Below are 23,884 nucleotides of genomic sequence, written 5' to 3'. Positions count from 1 at the left end.
GAATGGAGGATTTTTTTCCAGTAACATAGTGTCCCAATGAGTTTATCGTGAAACATTGAAGAAGTGTTGTTAACATTTGCTCTGAGCAAAAGAGTCATAGTGTCTATATACTTTGGAATTTTCTCTTTATTCAAACACTCTTTATCATGCTGACCACTGATTCACTCAACTGTTTGTCACTGATAACCACTGATGCAAATTCTGTTCATTATAGCAATATGTCTATTTTATTCTGTTCTGTTTCTTGTACTATCCTCATCCCCATAATATTGGAGCCCCTTCCAGTAGTGCATTAAGCAACATGGCTAACAACTGTCACATATGGTTTAATCTTTCTCATCAGTTTAGGCTTTCTTATATACAGTCTCATCCCAGAAGCCAAGGAGTGAATAGTGACTCAGCTGCCTTCTTTTCCCTGGAGATGGTCCCTTCACTAGAGAATTGAAGAACAGAGGTAGGGCAATGTGGAGAAGTTTCCACTGCTGCCTGCATTGTGGGGAGAAGTAGAGGATGTCAGTTTCCAAGGCTGGCACTCTGCAACCTTCCATGAAAATAAGAAAATCAAGATAATATTATAAAGAATTTTAAATTGTTTCTCTTCTTGCCCTGCTTTTTTGCAGCATTTTTAAATTACAAGCAGAGCACATAGCAATGCCTGTAGGTAAGGCTGCACAAGCCTTTCCACTCTGATGAATCATTTTCAGGTGCCTGTAACTTATTCAGGCTGCTATTCTGAAGGTTTGATCTCAGCCCAGGAGTGATTTCTTTAAATGGAAGTTTTGAATAAAAAGAGTTTCTGTTGAGATTCATAGCAGTTTTACCATTAACTTCATGAGGATGGGGATCAGGTTCGATGTCTGTGAGTGATCTGAAGCGTGACCATGCAAGATACTCGCTTACTATGTGTTTGTTCAGTGCCTAGTACAAGCGGGCCCTCATCTTGGCTGGGGGCTGTAGATACTACTGTAAATGACTTGTAAAGGGCTGGTGAAGTGTGCTTGGTGGCGATGATGATTGCTAAGTGCAAGACCGTAGTATGATAGTAATTACTATTACTTATTATAAAAGACACAAATGAAGCAGGTTGTGACCTGAAGTTGTGTGTAGAAGCTTCCTTCAAGACAGCCACCGGGAGAATCTATTTCTCCCCCTGCTCACTGTCATCACTAACAGCGAATCGAAAATGCTGCCTGCCCATTAGTCCCCATTCTACCTCCCCCTCACCCCTCCACAATGTATGCTGGGTGCCACACCTCCCACCGTTCCACCTGCCAATGTATGCTGCGTGTCACACCCCCTTCCACCCCCAATGTATGCTGGGTGCCACACCTGTTCAACCCTCCCCAATGTATGCTGGGTGCCACACCCCATTGCACCTTCCTCCCCAATGTATGCTGGGTGCCACACCCCATTCCACCCCCCTCCCAATGTATGCTGGGTGCCACACCCCATTGCACCCTTCCTCCCCAATGTATGCTGGGTGCCACACCCCATTCCACCCCCTCCCAATGTATGCTGGGTGCCACACCCCATTCCACCCAAATGTATGCTGGGTGCCACACCCCATTCCACCCAAATGTATGCTGGGTGCCACACCCCATTCCACCCCCCTCCCAATGTATGCTGGATGCCACACCCCATTCCACCCTTCCTCCCCAATGTATGCTGGGTGCCACACCCTGTTCCAGCCCCCCTCCCAATGTATTCTGGGTGGCACACGCCGGTCCACCTCCCCGCCGCATGTTGGGTGCCAATCCCGTTCCACCGTCCCGTCCCCCCCCCCCGTGTACGCCCGCACTTTGCCTTCTCCTGCTCAAATTAACACCATTGAAAAACTACATTTCCCAGCGGCCCTGGCGGAAGGAAGGGCTCTGGACGCGGCGGAGTTCCGCGGACCCTATGCACCGGCTGCCTGCCCCGGGCCGGGCTGCGCGCGCTATGGCGGAGTGGGCAAAGCGGCGTGCGGGCATTGAGGGAGTGGTGCTAGATATCAGTGGGGTCCTGTATGACGGTGGAGGAGACGGAGGCGGGGTTCCCATCCCGGGATCTAGAGAAGCGGTGGAAAAGTAAGTGCCCGCAGAGCTAGGGCGTTACACAGCCCGGCGGGCGGGCGGGCGGCCCTCTCTCTCTCCTTCCCCGCCCCCCCGGCGGTGCCCTGGCCCGCCCCGCCTCCCGGGCACGCTGCGAGGGGGCGCCGCCCCCTCCCTCCTTGCAGCTGTGCGGGGCCGCCCCCTTCTCGGCCGCCGCCAGGTTCAGCCAGGGGCCACGGCGCCCCGCCGGGCTCCTTCCTCGCTGTGCTTCCAGCCGCTCCCAGGAAAAGGGTCTAAGCTACCGCGGGTTGGGAACCTGCGATCCTAGCTCCTTGGGCAGGGGAAGGGACGCAGGCCACAGGCTGCAGGCCTAGGAGAGAGCCCAGCAGGGCACGCCTGGGGGCCATACGCCGTGCCCCGTTGCCTGCCCTCTCTCCTGGGTGCCACACACCTTGCCACACTTCAACCCCCCCCCCAGTGTACGCCACACGCCGTTCCTCCTCTCCCCCCCCTCCAATGTATGCTGGGTGCCCCACACCGTTCCCCTTCTTCCCCCCCCCCATGTACACTGGGTGCCACCTCCCCCTCCACGCCCCTGTCATGTATCCTGGGTGCCACACCCTGTTCCAACTCCCCCTCACACCTCTGCCATATACTCTGGGTGCCATACACCATTCCAGATTGCCTGACGTGTATCCTGGGTACCACACATCATTTTTCATTGCCCCCCTGGATGCCATACACCATTTCACATTTCATCCTGCCACCCCACCCCAAATGTATCCTGGTTGCCAATCACCACTCCACAATTTCACCTCTCCGACTCCCGGACCATGTATCCTGAGTACCAAACAGCATTTCACTTCTCCCTCGTATCATGTACTGGGTGCAACACACTATTCCACATTTCAGCTATCCCTGCTGCCATGTATACTGGGTGGCATACGCTATTTTACATTGTTTCCCACTACCTCCCCCTGCTATGCTGGGTGTTGTACACCATTTCCACATGCTCTCCCTTCCATGTGCTACGCAATGCTTCCTGTATGCTCTCCCCCTCCTGTCATTCACCCTTCCATTGCCTCCTCCCCTCGAAACCAGGCATCTAGGATGCCATATATCCATGCTTTCTGTCCTCCCACACGGCTGTTAATCACAATCAGATTGTGTATTCACTCTGAATTTTTCCAAAGGGTCATCAACTTCAGTGGGGCTGGTGCCTCAAATGTCAAGACTTCAGCTACTTGAGGACTCTCTTCTGATTCAGAGCCATAATTTATAACCTATTCATTACCTTGTGCAGGCCTTTAAAGAATGAATTAGCACACACCTGCAATATCTTTTGAAAATCTTTGAATATCTTGTGAAATCTGTGCTAGATCTTCTAATTTTCTGTACTTATTTTCAAAATCTAGAGCTCTCATTAATGAGAAAACCTTTTTTCTCATCAGCTCACACAGTGCACTGAACCACATTTTCCCAGCAACCACAAAGGATATCTGGGAGAATCTGTCTCCAAATAATTAACCTTTAGGGCATAAGACAACCTTTAAATATTGGTCATTAGGAGGAAGCTTTCCCTGGAGGCAGGTTATTCCGTAACTGTTTTTTGTAGGGTTTCTTATATCATCCCCCGAAGCAGATGGTACTGGCCACTGCTGGATTTGATGGATTATTGGTCTGATCCAGTAAGGCAATTCCTGTGTTCCAATAATGTCCATTTGTGCAGTATTCTTCTTCAGTTTCACAAGTCTGCATGCATATATGCATACATATCCACTGAAATATAGAGGACGGCATCATGCTTGTACAACAGTCAGGTGAAAGAAAACTTTTGCCAAGTTCACTAGGTCAATCCCCATCTCTTATAAAAGGTGCTAAAAGCACTTTCATGTAATTGGTGGAGCAGGGGAAGACAGAACCATAGTTTATAACAGTGGTTCTCAAACTTCTATACTGGTGAGCCTTTTCACATAGCAAGCCTCTGGGTGTGACTCCTCCTTATAATTAAAAACACATTTTTATATATTTAACACCATTATAAATTCTAGAGGCAAAGTGGGGTTTGGGGTGGAGGCTGATGGCTTGTGACCCCCCCATGTAATAACCTCGTGACCCCCTGAGGGGCAGACCCCTGTTTGAGAACCTCTGGTTTATAAGGTCTTATCTGAAAGTCATTCTTGTGCCCCCCATCTTCAATGCAATAAATTGAGTGGTGCTAAATCTCTCTCTGGTGGAATTACTGAGTGAATCCTGCCACATTTGGGACCTGTAATTTCAGGGATCCTGATCTTCCAGAAGTGATGCTAAGATCTCCAAGCCATCCCCACCCAGTAAAATTGGTCTTTGGCCTCTGTTGAGTTTTATTCTGTCTCATATATGAGTTTTTCTAAGACTCTAATCCAAAACTCTTTCAAGTGAAAGGGAGTCCTTCCATTGATTTCACTGAGGTTTGGACTGGGCTTTTTTTAGTTTTGTAAACCCTGACTCTGTAGCTAGATGGTTTGTCTGCAGAGGAGCAGCCCTCCCCCGACTGTTAGGCCGTATTATCTATATACTGAAAGTGAGGATATGTTTTTAAAGCAAAACTTTAGCATTCTTTTTCTAAAAGAAGCAATTCAAACAGTTTTTCAGGAGGTGCCAGTGTACTTATAGCAACTAGTGCGTTGGTTTTCAGAGGCTCTGAGCATTGGCAGTTTACAACAGTGGCTCTCAACCTTTCCAGATTACTGTACCCCTTTCAGGAGTCTGATCTGTCTTGTGTACCCTCAAGTATTACCTCTCTTAAAAACTGTTTGCTTACAAAATCAGACATAAAAATACAAAAGTGTCACAGCACACTATTACTGAAAAATTGCTTACTTTCTCATTGTTCCCATATAATTATAAAATAAATCAATTGGAATATAAGTATTGTACTTACATTTCAGTGTATAGTATGTAGAGCATATAAACAAGTCATATGAAATTTTTATTTGTACTGACTTTGCTAGTGCTTTTTATGTAGCTTGCTGTAAAACTAGGCAAATACCAAGATGAGTTGATGTACCCCCTGGAAGATGTCTCCATACCCCCAGGGGTACACATAGCCTGCTTTAGAACCACTGGTCTATTGGATCGAGCACTAGACTGGAACTCCTGAGTTCTATTCCCAATTCTGCTACTAGCGTACTAGGTGACCTTGGCCAAGTCACTTCACCTTTCAGTGCCCCAATTTCCTCATCAGTAAAATGGGGATAATTTTGCTTACCTCCTTAATGAAGGCTTTGAGATCTATGGATGTAAAGTGCTACCAAAGATCTAGATATTATTTATAATTACTGTTCTGTCATCAGGATATATGGTGTCCAGCCATATACCCTTGATGCTTGATTATGCTACATGTTCCATGGTATTTAAAGGGTTACATTTTTATTTGGCTCAAGTTAGTGGAATTATATCCAAAAATAAAGTAGGATCAGGGTAAAAAAATAGACTTTCCAGACCTCAAGTTTGTAGTCTTAAAAATTGAGTAAGATAGGAAAACAAACATGAAACTTTTGGTTTACCTTGACATTTTTTTAAATGTTTATTCAACCAAGAGAGAATCCATTGAGTTCGAAGCTCTGCTTTCCTAGGGCTCCTAGCAAAAATAGTAACCCAACCCCAGAGAAATACAGGCAGGTTAGATTCAATTTCAACTGATATTTACTTTAGTCACTATGTATATTAAATCTAAAATTGGAGGACAATGTAGATGTGCAATCTAGTATTTTCAATCATTAATCAGTTGAAAAAATTGCCTGCACTGGTAGGGTACTATCCCAAGTTAATGAACATAGCAGTCAAATTAGTTTATGTTTTTGCCCCAAAAAATCAACCTGAAGCAGACACTAAGCATGGAAATTTCAGCCCAAATGGTGAATAAGCAATTGAAACGGATATTATAATAGAAAGGGCTATTCTTAATAATGGAATTCACGACCTCTGTTATAAACCATGCAAATCAATACAAAAATTGTCAAAGTTACTGTACTTTCCCTTAATACTACACTATTGTTTAATTAGTGTTTGGGTGTTAGTGCAGCTAAAGGCAAACCCAGCAGTGACATGCAAGGAGTTTCTTTTTAATTTAATTTAGGGCTTGTGTAAGATGCCAGGCTGGGAGCCCAAAGACTAATGTTGCCCATTTATACATGGAACAGGTAGGTCTGAGCAGCATCAGCGCTACTTTCCTCACGCTGCCTTGCCAGTGTGTCTCAACTCTGTCCTGAAGGGACCATCACTTGAGTGGTGAGGGGGGTAGATCTAGCTCCACTCCTAGGCAGTCATTGGCCCTTGGTTGAGACAGCTGGCAATGGTGCAAATTATGGTGGTGGTTTCGTGTTATAGATATTGGTTCAGTAGAGATCGTTAGGTCATTTTACATCAGGTCACTGGAGGGTCATCAACAAAGCGGTGGCAGGCACCATAACCCATGACGAGCCCCTGCAAGGAAATTTGCCGTTAAAGCTGTCACACTACACAATTGATTCAGCACCATGAGCTCTGGTTAGGATGCAGTTTGAACCCCTCTCCACCTGTGGGTTCAACTGCATTAGTAGTGGGATTCACACCTAAGGAAAGCAGGCCACTGTATTGAATGAGCACATCTTCTGGGTGCCTTGTCCCTGCATCCTCCTTGCCCAGCACCAATTGCTTCTCGGGCCATACACTTCAGAAGAGCAGGGGTTAGTATGAGCAGCTTTTGCTGCCCCCAAGTCAGACTTTCTTCCCTAGCTGGGGAAAGAGGGCATATTTCAGTTCTGTTGGTTGAAATGAATGAAGCCCTTCACCTTGAGGGGATCTCTAAACGTAAGTCACATGCATTACAACCACAGATACAGCAAAGTGAGTTCACGACAGGAAAAGATTTAATTTTCATCTGATTTGCTCATTTATGTTTGAGCATGAGGACCTAATTCTTGTGCTGAATTATCAATTGGGATTATAAAGGAGTGAAAATCACTGCCAAAGTTGACTCCTAAAGTTATTTTAGGGCTTGATCCATTGATTTCAATGGGCTTTGTATGTTTTTAAAAGAAGTATCAAAGCCTGTTCCTCATCCTAGACCAGAAGGGTTCTAATTGAACCTTTCTGATATTCGTTCTATTTCTTTATGCTTTTGCAGAAAGTCAAACTTTCTTAGAGTGTCAGCCACTGCTGTGCTAATCGGTCTGATATTCCTACCATTAGACTCAAACAATTATTATTAATATTGTGTAAGTTTTGAGAGTGCCCATAGTGATAGTGGCGCTGGTATAAAACACAAAACTAAAGTAATTTTCTTCTCTGAGGCATATGCCCTCCAAGGCCCCTGCAAATACTTATGCACGTGCTTTGCTTCAAGCATGGGAATAGTGCCGTTGAGGGGGAAAGTAACTGGGGGAAAATATTGAGTGCAATCAGAGAGGTTATTTTAAGCTCTGTATTTGGCACTGATGCAACTGTTGCTGGAAGACCATGGCCAGTTCTTTTGCCCCCAGTTAAAGAAGAATGTTAAATTGGAGATGGTTCAGAGAAGAGCCACAAGAATGATTAAAGGATTAGAAAACATGCCTTATAGTGATAGACTCAAAAAGATCAATCTATGTAGCTTAACAAAGTGAAGGTTAATGAATGACAGTAAGTATCTGCCTGAGGAACAAATATTTAATAATGGACTCTTCAGTTTAGAAGAGAAAGGTAGAACACAATCCAGGGTCTGGAAGTTGAATCCAGACAAATTGAGGCCGGAAATAAGGTGTAAATTTTTACCACTGAGAGTGATTAACCATTGGAAGAGCTTATCAAGAGTCATAGTGGATTTTCCATCACTGTCCATTTTAAAGTCAGATTAGATATTTCTCTAAAAGATATGTTCTAGGAAATATTTTGGAGACGTTCTATGGCCTGTGTTGTACAGGAGGTCAGCTGGGATGATAGCAATGCTCCCTCTGGCCTTGGAATCTGTAAAGCATGGGATATTGGCCACTGCTGGACTTGCTAGATAAGAACTTAGGCATTTCAGGACCTCTTATTGAGAAATTCTCTTTTGTAGTTTCCTGAATAAAGACTGGATTAATAAGGAGTTTTAAAATTCACACTGGTCTATTTTCCTTGTTGCTTGTAATATCTTTATATAAAGAAGGATGATGGTTTTGTGGTTAGCGACACTAGTGTGAGACTCAGGAGATCTGAGTTCAATTCCTTGCTCTGCCACAGGCTTCCTGTCTGACCACGTCTAAATCATTTAATCCTCTGTGTCTCACTTTCCCCATTAGTGAAACAGGAATAATAGTCCTTCCTTTGTCTATTTAGACTGCAAGCTGTTTGGGACATGGACTGTCTCTTACTATGTGTTTGTACAGTGCCTAGCACTGGGGCCCTGAACTGGGCTGGTGCTTCTAGGTGCTACCACAATAAACATAAACAATAACAATCATATAATTACTGCAGGAAAACAGGTCATTTCTTATAAAACTGGGAAATATTTGATAATATCTCCACCAAAATTCCCCCTATGTCATTGGAGATTTGGTTTTGTTTCTTTTAGGTTTTTCAGCTTAATTTTTTATTAGGTTACATACTTTTATTAAACAGTTTTGTTGCTGCGTTTACTGAACCCTCCTGTATGTAGGCAACATAGACTGTAATTTAACTTCCAGTAATGTCAGAAATATTGGCTGAAATAGTAGTAAAACTCTGGCCTTGGGCACAATGCAAGATGTTAAGAGTTTTCTCTTGATATGCTGGAAATCCCTAAGCCCTTGTTCCTCATTAGAGATCACTACATTTCAGCAGTTAATTTGGTCTGTATGCTTATTTGACCTGGGGGAGGCTGTATAGAGTCTTCAAAGCGGATTTTGAGATGCTAACTAACTATAGACCCCTGGATGCTCTCTTCAAATAGTCAAACTCATTTGGGTTGGAGCTGAAGTGTAACGAAACTGGAAGACAATGTATGACATTCACCCATGGTGTAAGGACTGCAGAAGGCCTCTGGCACAGCAGAGCTGCTGCTGCAACTGGAGCTGGTGTGCAGAGGAATCTGTGCCCCATGTTTTGTATGTCAGCTTTGGCATCAGCTGGGGGAAGTGGTATGATGCATGGATCTGTGATTCCATGGATCCAGTGGCTACGACCTCCAGGGTAAGAAGTTCAAGGCTGAGGGGAGGCCCCACACCCAGCTCATGAACTGCAGAGTGGCTTCTGTATAGTTCCAAATACAAAGCCTGTTTGTTGAGAAGTGTGTGGGGAACGGAGGGTGAATTTCACCCTGTATACGCTGGGTCATTCAGTCTCCTACCATGAGCATAATTTATAAAGCTCTGGCTTTCTGTCTAAACTGTTCAATGGGCTCCACAATGCCTTTAACACACAGCACAACACTGCACTCACAATGGTCATAGGAGCTCCACTCCATAGAGTGTAGGGCTCATTGTGCCTCAAGCAGGCATGAGGCCTTTCTGAGCTCCAGATGTGTGGCTGCTGGCACTCAGGCTGCTTTGCTTATGGTACAGTGCTTTGGGACATTGCTTTGCCCTCTTTGGAGAGCTAGTACAATTATGGGTGTTAACCTCACTCAGGAGGAGGACTGAGGTTTCCCCTGGCTCCTGAGATTCTTGCACTTTTATGCCCATTCCCACTTGTGCACAGGGTCCAGTAAGCACCCACGGAAATGAAAGAATGAGGATTCTCTGCTCCTTGAAGTCTTTAAACCATGATTTGAGGACTTCAATAGCTCAGACATAGGTGAGAGGTTTTTTGCAGGAGTGGGTGGATGAGATTCTGTGGCCTCTGTTGTGCAGGAGGTCAGACTAGATGATCATAATGGTCCCTTCTGACCTTAATATCTATGAATGACCTCACCAGAATGTGCAGCTGCTGAATGCCTCCCTCCCCACCCCAATGAGCATTGCAATTTCTCAATGGCCTTCAGAGTAATACTTAGCACATATGCATCTGCACAGCACCTATGAATCCTCACAATTGTGACATCATTATTATATTCGCAAAAAGAAAAGGAGTACTTGTGGCACCTTAGAGACTAACAAATTTATTAGAGCATAAGCTTTCGTGAGCTACAGCTCACTTCATCACGAAAGCTTATGCTCTAATAAATTTGTTAGTCTCTAAGGTGCCACAAGTACTCCTTTTCTTTTTGCGAATACAGACTAACACGGCTGCTACTCTGAAACCTGTCATTATTATATTGATCTTGATCTTTGTGCCTCTCTTGCTAGATCTTCATTGTTGATTCTGTATAGCTCCTTGGAAGTTTTATACTAAGGAGCAACACAGAAGTGACAGCCATAGTCATGGAAATCTGGTGCAGCAGGAATACGTGCCAAAAAGTGCCAAAGAAAAACATTATTCATGGCATTCAATATAATTGCTTAAGAATGATCGCTTTGCTCAGTAAAGTCCAGGAGCCTTATTTATCTCCTTATCAGACAAGAAATTATTCTAGCTCACATAATTTAAAACCCTTATTGACTCATTATCTCATTACCAACCGATCATTAATATTGTGTTTGGATGATAGCATAGGTCAGTATGTAGTTGTATGCAAATGCGTTGACACTAAAAGCTGCTATTTTTTAAGAAATTGCTTTTTAATCAAGATTTCTAAAAAGTCATACATTCAGATGCAAATAAATAGAAACCGTGTAAATAATTCAGATTCATACAATAATTGTTTAGTGTGATGCATGCCTAAATAAATCTCTTAGTAAATATGCATTTTATTCTCTATATGATTCGTAAATATTTTGATACATAGATACTGTTGAAAGGATGTCTGTGCTCTCATATAATGCAAGTGCTGACCTTCTCTTCAAATGCCTTGCTGTACCATCTTCCGCACACAGTCACATCACTGAAATCTCATGTAACAGTATACGGTACACAAGGGCAAAACACAAAAGCAACATTTCCCTTTGCAGTAGATCTGAGATAGAGGAAGCCATTTTTCCTTCCACTAAAGCTATATTCCTAGTTAGGAATATTACAGCAAGGGTATCCATTCCTTCTTAGTATTTTTTAACTCTAATGCATCTCTTTTATAGTTTGTGGTATTGGAATATTTTAGGATTATTCTGGAAGGAAATTGCCAAATCAGAGTCTGAAAATAAAAACCAAAGTAAATGCTTATTCTGCAGGATAGGCTAAGTTCTGCTCTTGATTATGCTGTTGTAGATCTGAAGTAACTCCAACAACTTTACTGGATTACTCCACATTTACACTGGTGTAACCGTGAGCATTGATACCCCCTTTTGCCCAAAATACTTCAACTGACAAAAACAACAGAAAACCAACTCACAAACAACAACCCTGAAACAATCAACATTACAAAAAAGAAATTAAATTAATAAAAACCTAAAAAATTAAAAACAAAAATTCAACCCAAAACAGATGTTTTACCCTGAAAAAGAAGAAAGTGCCAGAAACTCCATGAAGACCGTTACTACTGATTTTTCATGAAAGGCACTCAGATACAACAGTGATAGGTGGCAGTATAAAATCCTAAGACAGGTAGAACAACAGGGGAATTTGGCCTGTTATCTGTATTGCAGAAAAGCTTATTTAGAGACTTTAAAATCAAGTTGAATTGTGATTGTTTATTTTGTTAGTCATTCATGTGATGTGGCATGCATTTGTTGTGGGGAAAAAATTCCTTATAGTAGGGCTGACTACAACATAGGAAATGTCTCCTCTACATGTAATAGAAATAACTTGCGTAGACCAGAATATCACATTTGTAATGAATCCGAAAATACATCAGTGATTTAAATGACTCCTTCAGAACTAACCTTAACAACTCCTTTATTCTGTGCCCTTATGGTCCTGATTGATTGATTGACACTGAAAATGAGGTTCACTTTTCATGTTGCAAACAGTAAGGAGTTGGTCTGTTCCAAGACAGAAGGTGGTTAAACATCCATAAAACATGCCCATCCTGAGATCTGTTGTTTGCATTTACAGCTGTATGTTCATAGCATGCCTATTAGCATATACATATGAAAAGCACGCAGAGGTTAGACATTTACAACATCCTGTTGTTTGGTCAGTATAGTGCATCTGTTAGCACAACTTTTAACAGGGCTCTTTAAAAGAGCAATGGAAATCTTAGGCATAGGGAGGCTGTGGAGCAGCTGGGCAGCCATGTTAAAATAAAATGCCTGCAGAGTCTTACAAGGCTAAGATTGTGAGAGAAACAAACAGAATTGTAATCATAACCCCCCGGCGGGGGTGGGGGGAATAGTGAGTTAGTACATGGAGATCAGTTGCAAGTTTACAAAGAGCCACCTGAAGGCGCATGTAGAACAAGAGATAGAAATTCATGGTTTTAGTCTTAAATCTCTTCGCACAATCTGCTGCAGACATTAAGAGTTTTGAGAGCATGCTACATCTGAAATGCTTCCAATAGTCGGGTTAGGTTTGTTGAGAAAGAGTCTTTCAATCAAAGATGTCTAAGAATGTTACAAATATTAATTAATTAATTATTATTAGCTCTGCATTTTCACTTTTTGTCGGTAGAGCTCAAAGCTCTCTACAAAGGAAGGTATGCATCAGTGCCTAAAAAGTGAGGTGCAGAGAGATGAAATTACATGCTCATGGTCATGCAATAAGTCAGTGACAGACCCAGGAATAGAATCTGGGGAACAGAGCCTCAGCTGGTGTAAATTTGTCATAGCTCCATTGAAATCAGTAGAGCTATGAATATTTGCCCCAGCTGAGGATCTGCCCCCAGGTCTCTTAGTTCCTTGAGTCCATTGCCCTATCTACTGGACCATACTTTCATTAAGTTAATCAGTACTGTGTTTGATTATTATTTTGAAGACCCTCCTTTCCTGAAATGGCGCATACCCCAAGCAGGTGGATGTTTGCGTCAGTTGAAAGGAGAAAACACTCCTGTCTCTCCATTGGAATTTAAATGCAATTGACATTTAGCATCATGAGTTATTTATTATCCAGTGGCATAATTGGTTAGTGTGCAAACATCCACCAGTGGGTAGATAATGAGGAAAAAAGATTACCACAATATTTGTCACTTATTTATATACAATATCACTTTATATTTCATAGCATTGAGCAAATATATTTCAACTAATTAATTCATACAACAGTCCACTGATAAGTACTATTATTTCCCAGTTTGCAGATGGGAACCTGAGTCATGGCTCAGTTTAAAACTAAAAGATTTTTTTTTCCTAACTTCCCACCTGGAAAACTCAATCTGGGAGCTGAGAATCAAACTTCTCACATATCATCACTAATATTACAATTTCTGTAGACCTAATTAGGCCCTGAATTATCCTTGTGCATTGTCTCCAGTGGGGCTGCCTGAGTGTAACTGATTGGGAATCAGTAAACAATTCTGTTGGAGAAACATAAGAAGGAATAGTCTTGCTCACTCTTTCTTATTTGTGTTGGCTCTGCAGGGTTTATAGGCATAAAAAGCAGTAAAAAATAATTTTTTAGGACAGAAGTCAGCAGATGGGACTCTGCACACATGCAGGGAGAGGATCTGTTTGGTGCCATTTTTTTTCAGTCACTTTTCAGAGTAGAGCCACAGCTTAAGCTGTATGGAGAATTATGCAGTTCGTGAATATGACAAAAATAAAGCTGATAAATACTGATTGAGTTATTTCTAGTGATAGAGATAATAAGCCAGATTCATCCCTTGTGTAACTTCATTGAAGTAAAGATAAACAAGGCTGAAATTTGCTTTTTTTTTTTCATCACAATTATCTACTGAACATTTGAAACTAACATAAAGGGACACTGGGAGAGAAATAAGGACACAACTGTAAATTCAGATAAAATTCACTGGTTTAGGAGAGCATTCAGGAAAAGGGGCAGAGTGGAAAAATCATAAATATCTATTTAAACTATAGAGACTGTCCCACTCAAATAGGAAAGGTTGGCATGCATCAAAAAGGATGTAGGTTCTTGTGTTAGGCATGAAGTGGCTGATTCAAAGCCCATCAGAGTCAGTGAGTGGAGTTTTTCCATTGATTTCAATGATATTTGGATCAGGCCCCTAGTTTAGAGATGAACGTGACCTTGTTTAAATTAGATTTGATAAAGGAAAGGATTTTAGAGAGAGTCTTACATAAATGCTACAGCAATCTACAGTTACTAGTACAATACACTCCATCTTACACTAATGAGAGCGCAGTGTTTGGGGCTATTATTATAGAATACTGTGGTACATTTAAAGTAGGAGTGAAAGGAAAACAGGTGGGAGAATGGAATTTTTATTTGTGACACAGGGATAAATAGTTATCCCAAGGATAAGCCCAGCCCTATATCTTTGATGTTAGTAATAAAATAGGTGATTACATCATTGCTCTTTTAATGGAGCACAGATTGCTGAATGATCCACTTTACCTGCCTATTTGAGAGCAAAAAAAGAATTCACTGAATAAAAAGAGGCAAAGTCTTCCTTTCCTTTCCTTTCCTTTTTCCTTTCCTTTCCTTTCCTTTCCAGAAATACAGTTAATTGTTTACCAACAGATGTCCTTTGTATGCAAAGTATAATAATGATTTGACAGTGGAAAAGATATTAGGTTTCATTGGCTCTTATATATGAATAGTTAGTTGCATCAAAGACAAATTGTTAACTATCTGTCAGTATGGAACAAAGGTCAGTGTAATGTATCTGATTATATTACCCATAAAAATGTTGCAATAAATTAACACTGTACAGTAGTTACTGCAAATAAACGTGTGACAAAAGCTGTTTATACTAATTAATAATGGTTGAAACCCAAACGTTCGTCTGTTTCTTTGGGATAAGAACCCCAGAATTGAGAAACTTACTAACAGAGGCCTGGTATATACCTAAAATTTAGGCTGACCTAGCTACGTTGCTCAGGGAGATGTAGTTAAGTTGAACTAAGTCCTGGAGTTGACACAATATGGTCAGTGGAAGAATACTTCCATCAACCTACCTGCCACCTCTTGAAGAGGTGGGTTTATTACAGTGACAGAAAAGCTCCTTCCGCTATGGTAGCAAGAATCTACTCTACAGGCACTACAAGGCACAGCTTCAATGCTGCAGCTGTGCTGCTGTAGCACTTGTGTAGGTTTTCATGACAAATTATTTGGTGGCCTCAAAGTGCGGCCACCAACTCTGGCTCTCGCACTTTTATCTAAAATACTTAATTAGCTTTAGGGAAAAACAAATAAATATGCACACATACACGTCCATTTATTTATTGCTAGCTAATAAGTCTGTTGTGAAAAGTGATATTAACAAACATACAAATATCACTTTTCACAGCACTTACTCAGCCCTGGCAAACCTGGGGTCAAATTAAGCCCTGGATGGGGGGCCAGGGGAGGCAGTGTGGGGCTGGAGCCTGATGCCCCACAGCCGGGAGACAGGGCCCAGGGATGGAGCCTGAAGCTGCATGGCCGAAGCCTGGGGTCTGCCACAGTACAGCTGGAGCCCAGTGCTGGAGACCAACGCCCTTTGGCTAGAACCTGCCACCCCACCACCTAAGGGCTGAAGCTCAAAGCCTGAGCCCCACCTACCCTGGGAAGGTGGGGAACTCACTGGCTGCATGCTTCTCCAGTGTTGTGCCCCTAGTGTCTCCAGAGGGAGGCAGAGCCTAACCCCTGCTGTTGGTCCCAGCAACCAACACCAAGATGATTCATAGATATTAAGGTCAGAAGGGACCATTATGATCATCTAGTCTGACCTCCTGCACAACAGAGGCCACAGAATCTCATCCACCCACTCCTGCAAAAAACCTCTCACCTATGTCTGAGCTATTGAAGTCCTCAAATCATGGTTTAAAGACTTCAAGGAGCAGAGAATCCTCATTCTTTCATTTCCGTGGGTGCTTACTGGACCCTGTGCACAAGTGGGAATGGGCATAAAAGTGCAAGAATCTCAGGAGCCAGGGGAAACCTCAGTCCTTGCATACCTCCTGAGTGAGGTTAACACCCATAATTGTACTAGCTCTCCAATGCATCCAAGAGCAACAGGGAGGAATAGGGGCCACTGCTTTGCTCCCCTGCTCCCAGTCATAGCCCAGGAGTCTATGGTCACAAGAAAAGCCCTGGTGGCTGCATTTGAGAAACGCTGTGTTCTTGTTACAGCAAGCTAGACTTTACCGTTAGGTTTTGGTCCTTCCTGCTTCCAATCAGGTCATCAGTGCCTTGAGAACACCCTTTTAGAGTTTTTTGACACTTTCAGTCCTAAATGACACATGGAAGTGCAGAGATATGTAGAAATGAAGGGGTACTGTGGTCTTTAGAACCTTAACCTCAATAGCTAACAAAAGCCAAAGCAAAAAGTTCTAGTATTTATTTTTAATTTTTCTCCTGTATGTTTCCCATATTCTTTGATACAAAATAATAATGAAACAGAGAACATAAATAGGCTTACAAGCAATGTGTTTGAATAATACGCTACATTATTAATTAATAATCACCCATGTGTTGAATAATACACTACATATTGCTAAGTCATAATCTAAAGATCAGCAACCCCTCAGAAGGCTGACTGAGGAACCCTAAATGATTTCCTTGCAATCAGTTAATATGTGGTAAACCCTGGGGCTACTAGTTTTATGCTTTGCATTTAACATGATAGAAGAATCTGGTGTAACTAGACAAATTGTTTGAATTGACATAATGGCCAAACAGATTTCTTGCATGTTTTTTTTTTTTTGCTTCACATTTCATTTCTATAGGAGTTCATTAAGAGAATACATGTAAAATGAATAATTTAGTAATAGTCTTTTCTATGGCACAATAATCAGGCAGTTCACCTTTAGTTATCTAGTAAATTGATGTGAGACAAAATTGTTTCACTTACATAGGTGGAATAGGATTTACAAGACCAGACCTGACCATTTGTTCAGCAAATCTCTTATTCTGCCTGTGACTCAAGCCAAAGCATCAGAGAAAAGCAACCCTTTTCTCCACTCACCCCCTGCAAACTCCAGAGTTTACCTAGCAAATTGTACAATGCTGAACAAGGGGGGGAAGGTTCCTTTCTGACCTCTGTGATAATCATGTTATGTCCTGAAGCATTAGATTAGCTTCCATTTATGCATTACTGCAAATGCTGGGCCTGATCTTTCAGTCCTTCTTAGGCAACTGTCCCTTTGGTATCAATAGTCGTTTTGTCTGAGAAAGCTTTGTAGGATTTGGGCCCATTATTTTTAATGGAAAGTTATACAACCTTTTAAAAATCTAGATGAGGAATTATTTGTATTCTGAGTATGTTTGTATCTACTTACATACCATTTGCTGTCATGTATTACATCTTCTTTGGACATTTACTGAGTCCATGTACTGTCTAACAATTTCAGTGACAAGCATGCTTTTATTTACCAGTACAAAGGGACTCTCTGTTTTTACAGTAACACCAGACAAAATCATTATTTTAACAACTAGAGGAAGGCTAGATGTAAAATGAGCTGTCAGTTACTTTGCTTCAATTTTTGCCAAGTTTTAAAGTATTGTACTCTTGTGATTACATACACACACCTATCCTCCCCACCTTTTGCTTGGCGGTAGGTACTCTTGTTCACAGATGCTTGGGCTAGGAATGTTGCCCATTGTGATTTAAAGCAGCTGCAATGAGCTGATATAGGCCTTGATCCAGTGGTCCCATTGAAATCAATCAGACTACTCACATGCTTGAATTTAAGCATATTCCGAAGTGCTTTGCTGAATCATGGCCTTAATTACATAGCACATCCTCTCACTGTCAAACTGCAACTTGGAAAAGGCAAAGTCTTCCTCAAGGGTGTGACTAGGCCCTCAGTCTTTGGCAATTAGATCCTAAGGGCCTGATGCAAAGCTTATTGAAGTCAGTGAGAGTCTTTCCATTGACTTCAGTGGGTTTTGGATCAAGCCCTAAATATGCTACTGTTACTTGGCCACATGTTCATTCTTTCTTTCTGGTTAGTGACTCTTTCCCAGGACACCAGTATCTCATTATGCCCTGGCCAGATGACCTTCTTCTGTCCACACAATATGCTCAAACCACCTCAGTCTTGCTGACCAAATCTTTTCTGTCTCTGATGCTATTTTTGCGTCTTCTTTGATCACCTTGTGCTTTCATTCATCCATGTCCTGTCATTGCTCTCAGGTACAGCTGCACTCATTAAAAATTACATTCCCTGGTGGCCCAGGTTTCTGCTCCATATAGCAAGGCTGATTTTACACATTCTTGTGCATCACACTCTTGGCCCACTCATCCTTGCGCACCTAAGTCTGAATCTATCTCCCCACTCACTATCTCACTTGCCCAATTTCCTATCCTGCCACCTTTGGCTTCCTTTACTCTTTTGAAGATGCTAGAGAAATCCAAGGAAGGATCATAAAGAGGATAAAAGAATAGAAGGGAATTGCCTCTGAACAGGAATGAAAGGAGATTAGTAGGTACAGCTTAGAGGAAGGACATAAAAAAGGAGGAAAATATTATTTAAGGTAGCTAAGGGTGAACTAGGGTTGCCAACTTTGGTTGGATGAATTCCTGGAGATTTCATCACATGATATCTTTAATTAATCTTTAATTCCTGGAGACTTCAGGACAATCTGGAGGGTTGGCAACCCTAGGGTGAACTAATAGGAGTAAAGTTCTAAAACTAGGGGATTGCTGAAATGCCATTAAGAGAAGCTGTTCAAAGCCAGAATAGATAAAATGGTCATAGGTATAGGCCAAATTTTCAGAACATAGGTCCCAAAATCCATATTTAGATATTTAAATAAAAGTCTAAAGTTTAGATAGGATCAGATCCAAGGTCCAGCTAGTCCAGCATTTTGTCTGACAGAATACCAGTACCAGATATTTCAGAGACTGACATAAGAACTCTGTAGTAGGCAGATGTGAGATATTTCTGCATCCTTATAGATCTCTTCCTGCTCTCTGATAGTTAAAGATTGCTATAAACTCTGAAGCATGAGGTTTAATATCCCTTCCAAAATTTTTGTTGTCATTAATTAATTCTGGCAACACTGGATATTCTTGGTAGCCAATCAGTGTTGTCAAGTTCTTGTCATAGAAAGTCATTGAAGCCAATGGTTTCATAGTTAATCATGTGTTCTGAAAAAAAAAGTGTTTCCTTTTATTGATTTTGAATTTCCCACCTTTTAATATCATTGACTGTCCCCTTGTTCTTTTGTTAAAGAGCCAGGGAGAAAATGGGTTCCCCATCCACCTTCTCTGCACCATTCATTATTTTATATACTTTTTTTTTAATCATATCTCCTTTCTAAGGTAAACAATCCGTGTCTTTTCCATCTCTTCACATGAGCATTTTTCCATGCCCTTGATCATTGACTTTAATTGGAGCTGGAAATGTCCAGCATCTCTGAAAATGAGGCTGCTTTTAGTTAGATGCTTAAAAATGAATTTAAATGGGCAGATTTCAAAAGCCCAAATGGCAGTTGGGCACCTAACTCCTGTTGGAAGTTAATGGGATTTAAGCACCTAACTGTCATTTGAGCCTTTGAAAATCTCCCCCAAAGTGCCTGACTTTAGGCACCCAGCATTGAAAATTTGGACCTCCATATATACGATACAATCATGCACTCTTAGTGGGGATGGACTAACAGGCACAAGCTCTAAGCCACCCTACCATGTTTCATTCTGCAAGTAGAGAGTGTCCAGTTACAGTGGTGGTGAAGTGTAGAATGAGTTGCTTCCTTTTAACTCTGAACAAGAAACTTTATTATTTATTATTAGAATGATAAAACAGCAATGTCCCTAAATCTCTGCTCGCTCTCTCTCTCTGCTTCACTGTGGAGCTTCTGCTTACCCTTGCACAGTCTGGTTCTGCCTGGCTTTCTGCTATGTATTTAAATAAATAGTATTCAGATAGTGACAGGAAAGACATCTACCTTATTTGTAACTATCACTTCTGACTTTTTTAGGCTCATCTTCACTTAGTGACACTTTGTATAATTCTTCCGTTTGCCTAGCTCTCTGAACATTCCTCTCTCACTCTATCATCTGCAAATGCTCAATCACAGATCTTTCTACTGTTGCCTTCAGTGTTTATAATACATTATCTTTATAAGGGGAGCTTAGCTGTTAACTTTTGTGTAGACACACTTCTGCTTCTCATATTGCTGTTAATCCACTACTGGTTACTTCATTTCCACTTCTGAAACCAAAGTGCTCATCTCTTAATCTTTCTTATCTTTTGAGTGGAATTTGTTTCTGTGCTGAGGCAAATTGATTATTCTGCCTGTCCATAGCAGAACTTCACTAAAGTTGTACTTTGGCAAACCGCACTCCCATGCTGAAGGTGGATTTTTAACTTTGCAATATATTCAGAGACCGTCGAATGAGATTCTACAGCTGTGCCAAGTGTAGTGCCAACATGGGTGATGTTATGCTGCTCATATACAAGTAGGGGAGCACTACGTCACCTAGTATTCAGAATGTCCTAACTGGCTGGGGGTTCTGATGTGTCTATTGTCAGCAGCACTCACTAGGCCTCAATCCACACCTGGCTTTCCTCACCATTCGTGCTGTTTAATGAGGTTCTTATGTGTATTTCTTTGCTGCAATACCCTTATTATTTTCATTGCTTTTTCACATACTGGCTAAAACAACAAAATGCAGTGGGATTTCCTGTCACTTGTGTAGACTAAAGCAGTTCTAGCCTGTTAGTTCTGTTGTTTTAAAACTCTTTTTTCACTTTTCTTAAAACCAACTAAAACAATGAGGAGTCCGGTGGCACCTTAAGGACTAACAGATTTATTTGGGCATAAACTTTCATGGGTAAAAAACCCACTTCTTCAGATGCAACTGAAGTAGGTTTTTTACCCACTAAAGCTTATTACCAAATAAATCTGTTAGTCTTTAAGGTGCCACCAGGCTTCTCATTGTTTTTGTGGATAGAATCCTTTGTAGATAGAATCAGAGGGGTAGTCCTACCTTTGACTATTATTGACATTCATTTTACTGGTTTATAAGACCTTTCTATTTTATTTTGCCTTGCCACCTGAGATGTATATCTTGAAAGCTATTCCCTGTGTACATGCTAAATTTTTCCTTCTCATCTTGTAGCAAAATAAGCTTCCAATGAACTCAACAGAGTTATGGCAGGAATTAATTTGCCCCCGAATATCTAAATTTCACCCTCATCCTTACTGTTTTGAGAGTGCTCTGTCGGTTGGTATGTAAATAGCTAGCTAACACATAAAATACCAGCAGATGGCACTCAAGAATTTGTAATGTAGTTCCTGGGTTTTGTGAAACCAATATACTTGTTGTATTCTCTGCAAATGGCTTATTTCTGGACCTCTTAGCACTTAAAGCTGCCATTCTTCTGATCATTCATATACTTGCAGTCTTCTGTAAGCCTAGAAGCAGGAGAGTCATTGCCTTTTTGCATTCACTTCATCACACATGATGCTGTGTCTCTATACTGTGTTGCTTTATATATGATGACATCATATGATATAACATTAGTGCTATGAAGTGGTGCAAAATGTTAAAAACATCCTGGCAGCTGGTTTAAGTGTTTTCCAAAGTTTTCAGCCATTCTTAAAGAGGGAATTGTACTTGATTGGACAGCAGATCTGAGCCCTTCCAGAGGAAAATAACCCAGGTGTTACCTACCCAGAGTGGTAGAGCTGATGCAGCTATTCATGATGATAAAGTGCAGCATGTGTTGAATAAATTTATTTCATTGCTTGGTCATAGGTAGTTGTAATATTCATTTTTCCTCTTGTCTCTGAGACAGTCATTAGATCACTGACGCATGACTGCCACTTTTTATGTCAATCACACACTGACTATACAAAGGTTAAACACTCCAAAACACATAGGTGCGTTGCAAGATTTTTTTTTATAGTAAGTGGCCAGTTCTGCAAATCTTGTGTAATCGGTATCTATCCAAGTCCTGTTGAACTTGTTCACAGGAAAACACCCCACACGAGATTGTTGCCTTATCTGTGACTGAATTTTCTGGTTGGGTTCTCCTGTCATCCAATTCATCAACATAGGCTGCCGTCAAATGAGGTAAATGTGGTTTTCAGGTGCTGTGTTTGAAATAGCATGAGTTGTGATGGAGACCAGTGGAGGACGGGATGTCCCAAGTTTTGCCTCATGAGTTGTCTATAACTTGTGAACATATATCTTTTTCTTTCCTGCCTTTTTCAGAAGAGTATGAACTTAGAACGGAATGACAGCTTTGACTTCACATTCCTCAGTTTTTTTTCCTGATGGTGTCACAACCTTTTGGTGGTCTAAAAGTACATTTTTTGTGTTTTATATGCCCAAAGTCTAACCAAGAAAAGGTTGGCAAGGGCAGTTGGTTAAATCTGCACAAGGTCAGTCAGGATGTCTAATAATTGTCCTAACACTTTACCTGTTATGGAACAATAATGAGAGTTTTTTCATTATTTTCGGGTGAGTGAACCTGGCAGATGCTGACAGCCAGCAGATGTGTAAAGTTCGAGGTGATTTGTAAGGGACCAGCTCATCTGACGCACAGTAATTGCATTGTGGGACATTGTCACTCAGAGTCTTGTCCTGTTCTGTCAGAATGAGGTAAAGGTCAGTTCAAAGAACTGGTGTAGTATAAGGGACAGCTCTCAACTGAAATTAAAAAACTGATTTTCATACATCCTGTACACACACATTCACAATACAAGCAAAGTCAGGAGTGTGCCCCTGATCTATGATTTAGGGATTAGTTGGGTGAGACTGCGATGATTTTTGTAGTTTTAGGCAGGTTAAAAAATTCTTCCTACTGTAAGTATTAAAGGAAAGTATGTCATCCAGCCTGTTGGTCTTTAATTCGTTACTAACCTATCCATTTTTAGTTTCTTGACATGGAGATTTCTTTTGTGACCCGATTCCTTATTTCACAATGTTGATTACATTAAAGTCAGCTCTTCCTCCTGTCTATTGCCTTCCATGTAAGTATAAACAATATTTGCAAAATTAAGTATGCAGCCTAGAGATGTGCGAACTCTATTTCATTTCCAGATAGCTTTGAAAGGGCCTTGAGAAATATTTTTGCCTCAGAAATAGGTTATACAGGTTTGCTGTCTTTGAGCTTCCAGTTTTTCCCTGTTAAAATTTCACGCTGATCACAAGCAAAGTTTGAGTTCCATGAGTTCCTGCACAGAGTTAATTGGAAGCAGAAGAGGGACTAGAGGCCAATTGGAAAATGCAATGTGATTTGGCTTCTGTGACAAGGGAACCACTCACACTCAAAAATCGCAAGTGAAAAGCAGGTTTAGAATGTCCATAGATACCTGGCAAGTGCAAAAATCTTCACAAAGCTGTTCAGACAGTTCATGGGTACAAAATAATTGTTAATGATCCACTGCTTGGTTGTGTACACAGCTTGAACTCAAACCATGATTGATTTCTAATAATTTTAGAGTTTGAATCAAATATTTGTCACAGCAGCGATATAGTTGACATTGCTGGAGCCCTGATCATTTCATTATTCACATTCTAGTTATTTATTATTGTATTACTGCAGCGCCTCAAAGCCCTAGTCATGGACCATTGTGCTAAGTGCTATACAAACAGAAAAAAAGATTGTACCTGCCCTAAAGAGCTTATAATCTGTGTATCAGACAAGAGACAGCCAATGGCTATAGACTAGTGGTGCCCAAACTTTCCTGTCGTGGGCCTCCCCCCTGCTTCTTACCAGTTGGCTCAGCAGAGGAGTTTGGGCTGAAGGTGGAGCTGGGACAGAACTGAGGATGGGGGAGAACTGGGGCTAGAGGCAGACCTGGCCTGCGCGTGGAGAGGGAATGAGGGCAGGACTGGGTTGGGGACAGAGCAGAGGGTGGAGTGGAGCTGTGACTGGGGCTGGAGCAGCACAGGGGGGCGGAGTTGAGCAGGG

The 23,884-nt window shown here is 41.6% G+C and overlaps 1 protein-coding gene across 6 annotated transcripts in view; it reads left to right on the top strand.

Annotated features, from left to right (window-relative positions):
• Nucleotides 1-1,852: 1,852 nt before the first annotated feature.
• Nucleotides 1,853-23,884, top strand: part of LOC119859100 (phospholysine phosphohistidine inorganic pyrophosphate phosphatase) — a 161,881-nt gene continuing 139,849 nt past the window's right edge. For 2 of the 6 annotated variants that reach the window (XM_043519590.1, XM_038410785.2), the window contains exon 1: nt 1,853-2,066. In XM_043519590.1, coding sequence (XP_043375525.1) covers nt 1,900-2,066 — 167 coding nt within the window. In that variant the 5' untranslated portion in view covers nt 1,853-1,899. The remainder of the gene's footprint in view (nt 2,067-23,884) is intronic. The other 4 variants (XM_038410786.2, XM_038410788.2, XM_043519591.1 and 1 more) reach the window with 3 other exon arrangements.

This window comes from Dermochelys coriacea, chromosome 7 (assembly GCF_009764565.3).
Source record: "Dermochelys coriacea isolate rDerCor1 chromosome 7, rDerCor1.pri.v4, whole genome shotgun sequence".
NCBI lineage: Eukaryota > Metazoa > Chordata > Testudines > Dermochelyidae > Dermochelys > Dermochelys coriacea.
Note: the sequence above shows the minus strand (reverse complement) of the source record. Positions and strands in the feature narration are given on the sequence as shown.